The 11,259-nt window shown below is 36.5% G+C and overlaps 1 protein-coding gene across 1 annotated transcript; it reads right to left on the minus strand.

Moving 5' to 3' along the window:
• Positions 1-544: 544 nt before the first annotated feature.
• LOC137387600 (uncharacterized) lies at positions 545-9,341 on the minus strand. Its single transcript, XM_068074067.1, has 9 exons — positions 9,300-9,341; positions 8,371-8,774; positions 5,169-5,498; positions 2,793-2,999; positions 2,440-2,616; positions 1,756-1,858; positions 1,526-1,578; positions 1,336-1,402; positions 545-1,226 (listed from the first exon to the last, which is right to left on the minus strand). The coding sequence occupies exons 2-9, from the start codon at positions 8,762-8,764 to the stop codon at positions 1,082-1,084; spliced, it is 1,476 nt and encodes a 491-aa protein (XP_067930168.1). The 5' UTR covers positions 8,765-8,774; positions 9,300-9,341; the 3' UTR covers positions 545-1,081.
• Between the last annotated feature and the right edge of the window lie 1,918 nt (positions 9,342-11,259).

The following is an 11,259-nucleotide window of genomic DNA, read 5'->3' on the forward strand; positions in this document are numbered from 1 at the left end:
ACTCTGAGATGATGGGTCCTAAGGCTAGGTCTGATGGACATCTTCAAGAACACCAATATATACCCTGAAATAATGAGTACAAAAGCTATGCCTGGTGGAGATCTTTATGAACACTAAGATTTACCCAGAGATGATGGGTCCTAAGGCTAGGTTTGGTGTATGTATATATATATAAATCTCAAAGTTTGTCATGTGTCATCGTCTGTGGTTCGGTCTGTCCAACTATAGCGAATGGTACCCAGCAATGTCAAATCCATATCACAGAAGATTTGATCTCGGAACCTCCCGTTCACCAGGCAATAACCTAATCAATTAGGCTATGCATGATGCAATGAATTCATTAGGCGATATGAGTCATTATCTGGGTTAAAATACGCATAGCACTCTGCATTACGCTATGTCACTAAAGCTTGCTCACACAGCTCTTATTAATAAGTATAGCAAAACGGATATCAGCTTACTAAAATTAGCCATTGGCAATGTGCCAGGCTAATAGGTATATAATGTGATTGAAAATTGTTATCAAATAAGTTGCAATGTTTTATTTATGTAACAAAATTCTTTGTTCGCTCTCTGTAAAAGCAGTATATAAAATAAAGAAATGCTATTCATAGAACAGGCGTTAAATATAAAGAGCTCACTGACTAGTACAGAAAGAAATAAACTGGCGGCTTAAATATTAATAATTTTATGAAACAAGTTTCAATGTCTCATGATTATAATAACACTTGCTGATGATACCTAAACAGCATAGAGTGAACATTTGGTAGAAAGTATAAAATAAATGAAACTAATGTAAAACTTAATAATAATTATATACTTTATATGAATGAAAACAATTCTCTGATAACAATATTCATTTCACCAGCACCCCTAGTCAGTCTGTTTCTTGCTTAAACCAAAAATCATGAAATTAAACAAATGAGCACAAGTCCAAACTAAGGAACACAGGCTCTACAAACAAACTATACCTATATGCTTGCACAGATAGATATTACGATCATGCGCCACAGGCCTTTAGTCATAACATAAAAAAGGCTCGGATAATGGCTGTGTAATAATTATAGAAAAAGTACAACAGTTAACCGCTGTCATACAGAGAGTTCACCATCATTTCAACTGGAGGCAAGTTAGCTGCTCCTTCATATAGACTGTTTTCGATCAAAGAGATAGTGACAGGCTGATTTGATTCAGTGATTTCTGGGCTGCTGGTGGAATTATGGGGACTGTTGAAAAGTAGAACGACAATAGGTGAGCATTCAAACTTTTCTATTTATTTCAATATTTTACTACATCCTACAGAGAGAACCGAAAATATGTATGCTTTAAATATACCTCATATCATATGAGACTTGGATGGATTCTGCCTTCCTAACCTCTCCACTGTCTAGCGACACTGTTTCTGAAATTAAATTAGTTATAAGTTAATAGATATATGTAGAATAATAGGTATATGTATAGTACTAGGTATATGTATAGTATTAGATATATGTACATTATGCGTGAGTTAGTATATTCATTTTACCTTCTGCTTCAGTTTTCACTAACTTGGAAACCCTGTTTTCTGAAGCTGTTCTCCTAAAACACACCAGAGTGTCAAACTTGATATAAAGTTTATCTAAATCTATTTACCGCCTTGCATTAGTAAGAATAAACAGAAAATATGCAATATACAATTAGAGTTGATTTGCAATTATTGATATTAGATCAGAGATCGGTTTAAGGTTTGGAGAGAAATTTAGTTTTTTTGGTTACCTGCGATGCTTGACTAGACAGATGACAGCTGCAACAGAGCATCCAAACATAAGTAAACCCAAACCCAGTCCAATGTACAGGATAAACGAAGAGCCGTTTGAGTCTGTATAACGAAATAAGGTAAAGGAACTTTTACAAATGTTTCTTTACACAGTTCCTTGTGGTAGCATGCAGTAGTATCAAAGTGTGGTATCATATAGAATACATACAGATTAGTGCTGGTCTGTCTAGTTGCTAGACTAATTATTAACAGTTGCTAGTTAGTCTGTTACTATACCCACAGTTGCTAGTTAGTCTGCCACTATACCTACAGTTGCTAGTTAGTCTGCCACTATATCTACAGTTGCTAGTTAGTCTGCCACTATATCTACAGTTGCTAGTTAGTCTGCCACTATATCTACAGTTGCTAGTTAGTCTGCCACTATATCTACAGTTGCTAGTTAGTCTGTCACTATATCTACAATTGCCAGTTAATCTGTCTGTATATCTACATACTGTGTGCTGACAGCATGGTCATTTCGGAAAATTAACTGAGCAACTGTAGCGTCTACACTTAAACAAGCTGGTAATTATAGTATCAGAATAGTATTTTAGTAAAGATTTTTACTTACTACTAGTTGAGTGATACTCTCACTCAAACCGTACATGCCTTTAGACTAAAACTGAACCGTTAAGTTTGCTCACGTGTTGAAATACATTTTGGTTCAGCTGACCAGCTGCCGTCTCCATTGCAGGCAACACTACCATATCTCTTGTAGTCTTCATTACAATAATAGACCAACTCTTCTTTGTAGCTGTACTTCCTGTATGTGCTGTTACCATTTGGAATGTTCAACTGCTTTTCGGTCACCTCACACATGACTAAACACGAGATAGCGAAGTCAGTTCTAACAAACAACCATAATTTCTTGATTCTTCTAGATTTGACTTTAATACTGATAAACGCAACAGACGATTCAAGAAAAAAGTGTTTCCTGATTTGAAACTAGTTTTCTCTCACATGTACATAGCTCAAATGGTCTGTCAAAAGGGCTGACCTTTATTGCAAGTTATGTTAGGATAATCACTCCACTTTGTTTTTCCAGAGTTCACCAAGCACTCAACGTAATCGAAACTTGAGTTGGCTGTCATCCACCCATCAGCACAGCCATACATAGCCTTAGTATGAGGTAGCCAGGGGGTAGGAGGAAGAGAGATGCTATGGTATGGCTCTGACTTCTCTGGCATGTCACCGCAATGCAGGACTAAGAACAAGATAAAGAGATATAGGAAGATATAATAGAGCAACAGTAATCTCTTCTACTTTGCGGAGGTTACGTTCCAGATCCGCCTGCAACATGGGAAGTTCCGCAAAAATGAAACCAAATTGTTTTCAAAGTATGAGGCATAGTTTTAACACTTAGGAATACTGTAACTTGATTTTAGATTTCCATAATTAATATACATGTCAGTACATGTACATGTCCTTGTACATACAACATGCTTGTACGCTACACTGTACATACAGCATACTTTTATGGTAAATTGTATATACATTATTAAAACCCGTAAGATATTAAGGAGAATTGAATGGCGAAGTATGACTTCGACGAGAACCAAAGAGGTAAAGTTTATGCTAGAGATTTTTGAGCCAATCAGCATCAAGATAGCACAATGATGGCTAAGACTGAATGGCATTTCTCTGTAGATGAAGGAGGGGGTATAGTCAAACCCCATTCAATAGTTGACAAGTGGTCTAGAACTATTGTTGGAAGAGATTTGACTTTGATCGTTTTGCCACCAACCAGCACGCTGCTAGGGCACTTTCATATAAATAGATCGTGTTGTGTGTTTCATAAATCGGAATAAGATGAACTGAATTTTCCTTGATTGACTGTCAGTTTATATTTCAACTTCAGTCTCAGTGCAAGCAAGAGAATGCACTTATGCGTTAGTATAAACTTGACCCGGTCTAAATATTCGAGCTTGGGATTAACTGGGTTCGCTGTGAGAAGGAAGCTACACAAGTGCAAATATTAGAGAGGGGATAACTCTCTATTGTCACAATACATGATTAATTAATGACTGTTACACGTGTGGTAGTTGGGTTCGGCGTAGTTAAGCTACCAACTATCCTTGAATCAATTAAGAGTTGAGCTTATAGATTATATTCAACTTTATTTTACCCTTTATTGTACTCTTGATGACTGGCTGACTCGATTACTAATCTTGCGCATTAATGATTCTAAAACACAGCCTTATAAACCATTCATGAAAATCTTTGAAATTCCAGGACTCCGTTGCTACGATAACGATTAATTAAAAAAAACAACTACATGTATGTTCACCTCAAGATGCAAGACACACAGACACTTAACGAATCGGAAGGTGTCGATGGCAAACCGGAATCAATCCTTCAAGATAGCAGACTCGATTGTAACAATATGAAGAGGAAAATCCTGTTGATTTTGATGGCTGCATAAAAACTGCGCCACCACATTTAGATTACTGTCTCACTGGCAAAAGTATTTTCATCGTATCAATTAGATGGTCACAGTCTAACCAAATCTTTCTAATATATCAGTTGTGCAGTGACAGCGAACCGGATCTCAAAAATGATTTTAAGCTTTTCTATAAACAGTGTGAGGGTTGCAAGGTATAGAGAAAACAAAGTGTTATGAGATTGTATTCGACCTCTATCTTACACATACTGTACTGCAGTATGTCATCAGTAATCCCACAATGCATCAGCCATCATATGTGATACATTGTTCATACCATCACAAACAGATCTGATTTAAGTCAATGAATAGCATGTATATTATACACTAAATGATGTGGTCGCTAAAATGATGAAATACTAATCCCGCAGTGACCTTTATGAAGGTTAATATAGTTCAATGTGTGACAGCCAATCACCATCACCGAAGGGGTGCACACAGCCAATCACCATCACCGAAGGGGTGCACATTACACAGACTGTTGTGGATGCACAACAAAATATCAGAAAAGTTTGATAGTTGCAACATTTTCCAACGTATCTGCGATGCTTTGGTGATGCCATTGTTTTACGTCACACAATCTATAAATAATCACTGAGTGGATAACTCTCACTTACTGCAATACAGTGTGCACTAACCTTACCACCTTCAGCCATGAGGCTGACAGTATACATATCCCTATGATGCCTGTGATACAGGGAAGCAGCTAGTTGGAAATATTAGTGTATTCTAAGGGTAGCTTGGCAAGTTCGTCACTATTAGTGCAAATATTGGCACTGAACAAGGACATGGCACAACTTGCATTAGATTGTTTCTCAGGCTATATAATGGCTTAGCAATAATTGAGCAGCTCTCACTCTGTCATCAAACTTCAATGGTAAGATAACACGAAAATGAGACGAAACACCTCGTAGGTGTACTTGTTATACTCACCAGTGACTCTGATCATAAACCTGCCAAAGAGAACACTAGTACCATCATTGCTGCAGGAGAGACTGAGAGATCTCTCACTCCCAGTCTTCACCGTGATTGGGTCTCTGGCACCAGAAGAGAACTGCTTGTCTCTAACCTGTATGACTAAACTACTTGTGAGGAGGAGGAGCTCAAACCTCACAGTGATATTAGGATTGGGGAGCTTTATTCTAACTCTACAGTCTTGTAGTGATGGCTGACTTGATAGATTATAGGAAGAGCTGATAACTCCTGATAGCTGACTAGCCTCAGCACCTTCTGTTATAGTAAAGGTTCCCCCACATATTGCTACTACAAACAATATTAACAATATGATGTCAGTATAATACAATATACAAACATGTAGATCAGCTCATAGAATTACATCAGATCATACGCCTATGAAAACTATCAGAGAATAGTAAATACAGTATTGTAGCAGCCATGCCCGGCAGCAGTTCTATCTTATCTGTATTTCTGTAGCAAATGAAAATTGTGCAAATAAAGGTTCTGGATAACTTAGACAGGCAAAGGCAATGCAACTCCTGCATAATGTAAGTATCATAATACATGTACATGCGTATGAGAACAAGTTGAATTTCTTCTACAGTTTTTAAACTAGATCAAAATTATAGAATGACTTGTGGTAATGTTAAAAAAGGTAACACTATTGAAAATAAGAAATATAATTTTTGATTATTTTAACAAAAACTATAAAAAATTAAAATGGAGGTTGTTTAGTACATTCTTTATTTTACTACCATTTATGGCTAAAGGCTAGGGAGAATCTGCTGCCACTAGCACTCACATCAGAAAACAGAGAGAGAGTATATGAGACAAATGACCAACCGAAGAGACTAAAAACCATAAACCACAATATCAACTTTCAAGCCTGGAAGGAAAATAAATCGATACCAAACAGATATTAAACACGAAGAGACACAGCCAGAATTTATTCCCTTTGCAGATAAAAAAGAGGCACTTGGACACTCGCAGCAGTTGTATGCTGCAATCAAAGCAAGTTGTCAGGAACCAGCGAGATTCAGAAGGTTGACAAAAGTTGTTGACAAAATGGAGTGTATAGCTCAGTACTGGGGATGGTAATGAGTAGAAAATCCATGTGCTGGAACAGAGAGTCCCTGTAGAAGCAAACACTCTTCTTCTACTCATTACCACATTGAGTTCTACCAAAGTAGCTTAGAACAGACGACGAGCTCAGAAGCTCCAATAAATAGAGCTGTCTGATGGAGCTCTCCTGAAGTAATTGTATATCATGGACAGCAAATGATGTCTCTTGAGTGAGACATAATTCCAGAGACACAGTTAGGAAAAGTGTAGCCACCCATCAGGGCACTTACACTTTGCCTAAGATTCAACCAGCCTAGATACATATGTACATATGTACGTATGCTGGAAGTAAGCTTTAACATCATCGACTTGGTGGGTGGTTACTAGCAGGAGTCTCCATGTTGATACCCAAGAGAACTCTACCATTGTCATCTGCAACTACGTACTACCTAACACCTACCTAGCTAGTTACCTACTTACTTACCTACCCCCTACCTAGCTACTTAAACACTTACCTACTCTCTACCTAGCTACTTACTTACCTATCAGCCTACCTCTAGAAAGTTGAAATCTTTGTTGCCCATATTTCTATTACTATTGCTTTTAGTATTAATCCTTCGCTAGATCGACACGAATGATAACAAAACGACCTGAAAATTGACTATTTATATATATATATATATATATATATATATATATATATATATATAGCTACCAGAATAAATCAGAACTGTTTAGGAAACTTTTCAAATGACTTTTTTAATAATTAATTTTACTTTACAATCTATTTCACGCTACTTCAACTTATGTTATAAGCTTCAAGTATTTCTGTATTTTGTTTGTTTGTTTTATTTTATATTAAATAATAACATAACAAAATGATAGAAAAAGTAAGGTGCATTGAAAGCTCATATGGACAGTAGCATGGCTATTCGAGGCGCAAAGCCGGAGGTAACAGATAAGATTGTTAATGCAAAAAAAACATGGTTGTCTAAGCAAAAGAAATCAGAACAAATCTATTCCAGAGAGTCCAGCAATTACTGCTTCAAAGTAGCCCTAAAACCATCATGACTATCAATTTTCCTTAGCCTAATTGTCAAGGAATTCCCTGCTGATGACACACGATAGGCAACCCATCTATGGCCACCAGTAGATGAGGAGGATGGAAAAGGTAATGAAAATAAGGAATGACGAGTCTTGTAATGTGTTGACAAATTAGTTTGAGATTTAAATTGTGTGAAGGCTAAAAAACATATTCTTAGTCCGTAAAGTTGCTGTATAGGCAAAACACGAGATCTTTTAAACAAAGGAGTTGATAAAAATAAGAATTTTTATAATATATTATTCTAAGCAATATCTTCTAGATAACCAAAAATTTGTTTAAGTAGCTCATTGGAGCATTTCCCCTGCTTGCTGACGTGTATTGTGTGTGTTTTTCCGAGAAATATGTAAATACAAATAGCTGCACAAAACAAATGCAATCTTACCACATATGGTATGTTATCACATATTACTGATTACACATGTTTCAGTACAAACATCCTGAAGATGCTTCAGTAACATACTGGAAATATATCTGACTTCATGACCTTCACCTAACTGGGCCACATCGTATAGCATCGTCGGTGTATGTAGTCAGAGCAAATATCTATCCTATATGTCGGTGATGCATTTAGTCAGTGGGTGTAGCCAGACCTTAATTTAAATAATTTAAATCAGTTACTTCAGGTATCCAGCCCTAGCACTTAGCTTGTGTGAGCCTTCTTAGACTAGACAATAATCTCAGACTAGCCACCATTCTCAGACTAGACGGCATTCTCAGGTTAGACAACATTCTTAGATTAGATAACACTATCAGACTAGACAACACTCTCAGACTAAACAACACTCTCAGACTAGACACTGCTTTCAGACAACAACATTCTCAGACTAGACAACATACTCAGACTAGACAACACTCTCAGACTAAACAACATTTTCAGACTAAACAACACTCTCAGACTAGACAACACTTTCAGACTAGACAACATTCTCAGACTAGACTGCTGCACATTCTCAAACATGAGTAGCAAGACTGATGTTTTAGCTAGCTCCATTAATTCAAGTAGTAACTAACCATTGCTGTAATAGGCAATCCGAAAACTTGTGCTACTGGCAGAAGATAAGGTCACATATAGTCTGCCATTGGTCAGTTGAGTGATGAACTGGAAGCCAGAACTGGAGCCTCTGACACAGTAGGTCACATGATTAACTTCAACTAGTGCTAAGCTTTCACAACCTTCCTGTCGTACATCTAGTCCATGAAGGCTGAGATAACCTCTACTGTCAAATCCGCTCAAGCTCAGAGTGCATGGCGTGTCCCTATCTTCCTGCACATGCTCGATAATACCCGAAGCACCTGCTCGTACTGTCACTGAACTGTTTTTGCACAAAATGTAAGGATGAACAGTCTGTTGAATAGAGAGAGGCAGGCTGAGCAGGTAAAAAAACACACCGAGTTCCAATGTCATCTCTATTCACCTAAAACAACTGTAACTTTTCACCTATGCCGCCTTAAATATATTAAAAGGTTATTATTCTTTAATTTCCTTGATGACAAATCTGGCCAGGTAGGAGATAATATTTATCCTTGTCATATGTTAGTCTCATATACCACATGTCATAACAGTCATAGGTGTACATTGGCATTGCTTAATAAGACTGCAGCTTTATTTATTAGACTCACCAACATGCCGGGCATGTCCATTTCTGCCGGGCATGTCCATTCATGCCCTTTGATATAGATGCATACAGTATATGTTATAGCTACGGTATCTACCACTAGTGTTACACGCTATAAGTTCTTAAGCTTCGAGGTTGTGGTTTTGATCGTAAGAATGAGGAAAACGTATTTACATAATATGCAGGAGTGGTCGCACAACTCCCAATTGTTTGTAGCTGATGAGTTCACATGCTACAAAGAAATTTAATGTGTAGCTATACAGTGTATGTTATAACTACTGTAGCTATGTATATACTTCATGTATATGTGGTAATGCAACTAACCTTTCCTGGCTCTACAAGGCTTGAGGACTAACCTAGTCAACTAGAGAATTGAGTGTGAATTCAATAAGGAACATGTTATACTTCCTTCGAACCTGCCAACAAAAGACCACTATAAGTTTTACTTTCTACATTGTGTAGATATTTATAGATGAAGAGCAATACCATATGATAAATTTCATTTGATAAAAACATAAAGTTAAACCAATATTTTACTGCTACTGCCTTCAATTGTTTAAACTGATACAGTGCAAATGACTTTTTTTTCCGGTAGTCACACTGTTGACAAGTCATGAGAGCGCCGTTCACTCTTAAGGTCATCATAAAATCATTGATGCATGAATAAACAAATGACTCGGCTTGATTCATAACACCATTAAAGATGTGGTTGCGTCAAAAAGGTCGATTTAATGAAATTTGGAACCAATAAAAGGCTAAAACATCAGCTACAATTTGATGTCATTTTTGTCTTTGTAGACTAACCCTGTCCAGAGGTATATGCGTTTGATTGAGACCATCTTTTAAAAAGCTCAGATTCCAGCGGGTGCTTCATTCGTGACGTAACGTAACGAGTGATACATCTGAAAAGAGTCCACGAGTGATAAATATAAGATCGCTTCATTAGCCAATCATCAGCACAAAACTTTTATATAGGTCGTAATAAATGTTATCACTCGTAAAACGCGTTGTCTGTGATCTCAAAGTTAGGGATTTTACTCTATTATTGCTACTTTACTCTATATTACTCTAACTCGCATCGACATTGATATTTGCTAAATTAATTAACATTGTTACTTTAATGATTTACTTGGTCGACACGTTTTATTGACGAACAACAGAATTGTAAAAAATGCTTCCAGTTACTGCGAAGGTGACTCTGAGTTTTCCGAGCATCAGGTGGTTAAAGTTTGGGACAGACAGCTTATAGTTAGAATATAGAAGATAGGATAATGGATCTAAATTTATCTTTTACTTTTAGTCTCTTATAGAAATACTGTTGTGTTTACATTCAGATTATCTATCCCTGTTTGAGGCTATAATGTAATTTCCTGTGCGCGCGGGCGAGATACGGATGCACAGTGAGTTATTGATGGATTCTTTTTAATCCATAGCATCTAGCAATACAATGGCTTAGATTGATGAATATAATAAAGGTAATAATTCTAGTACTCATGAATACATTTACTAATTAATAGAATTATAACTTTTCGCTATCACCAATCATCGTTTTATAATTTTTTATTTTTTCACCGAGCTATATTTGCTTCAAAATTTCTTTGGCAGTTTTATCTAGTAAATTAGATTTACGATAAGTCTTTAGATGTTCACTTCTCACTTGTAGAAAGTGAAGAAAATCGATTGATCAATGCACATCTTTAACTTCCAGAAACAAAGCTTCGAATCGTTGGCTTGGCATACTTATGCTTCTGTTAAACATCTATTTTTAAAATTACACTCGCAACCTATCTAACTCCCAATTTGAAAGCTTTCAGTAAATACGCGTTAGAATTACATATCCATGAATGGCATATATTTATTGCATTTGTTTTACTGGTTACAGGATGTTTATGTGGTCCCACCCGCCGAAGCAGCTTTGTCAGTGTGGAAACTGCCATAAATGGGAAAGAGAGATTTGAATGTGTGCTGCATAAACCATGATGTTTTGTTTGAGTTTTCTGCAGTAGATGTATTTGTTTTATTGTATCAGCTAAAACCATGTGAGTGGCCACGACTTGATATTTTTTAATAAAAGCTTTATGCCGAGATGAAATTTTTTTTGCTTGTAAAAATTATATAATAAAATAATATTGTTGAAGATGATGCAAAACATGATTTGCAAAACATTGAATACATCATAGCCCCGTTGACACCTGTGCTGAAATCTTGTCTGATAGATGGTTTTATGAAGTGTAATCAGAGCTGTATCACAAATACTTTTGCATAGCTCGACCATTTGTTTAGT

This window comes from Watersipora subatra, chromosome 2, assembly GCF_963576615.1.
Source record: "Watersipora subatra chromosome 2, tzWatSuba1.1, whole genome shotgun sequence".
Classification (NCBI taxonomy): domain Eukaryota; kingdom Metazoa; phylum Bryozoa; class Gymnolaemata; order Cheilostomatida; family Watersiporidae; genus Watersipora; species Watersipora subatra.

Coding starts and splice junctions, on each gene's coding strand:
- LOC137387600 (XM_068074067.1), bottom strand. CDS start 8,764: ATGACATTGGAACTCGGTGTGTTTTTTTACCTGCTCAGCCTGCCTCTC. Junction 1,403..1,525: donor AGTGAAAACTGAAGCAGAAG/GTAAAATGAATA, acceptor ATTTAATTTCAG/AAACAGTGTCGCTAGACAGT. Junction 1,227..1,335: donor CAAGTCTCATATGATATGAG/GTATATTTAAAG, acceptor ACTTTTCAACAG/TCCCCATAATTCCACCAGCA.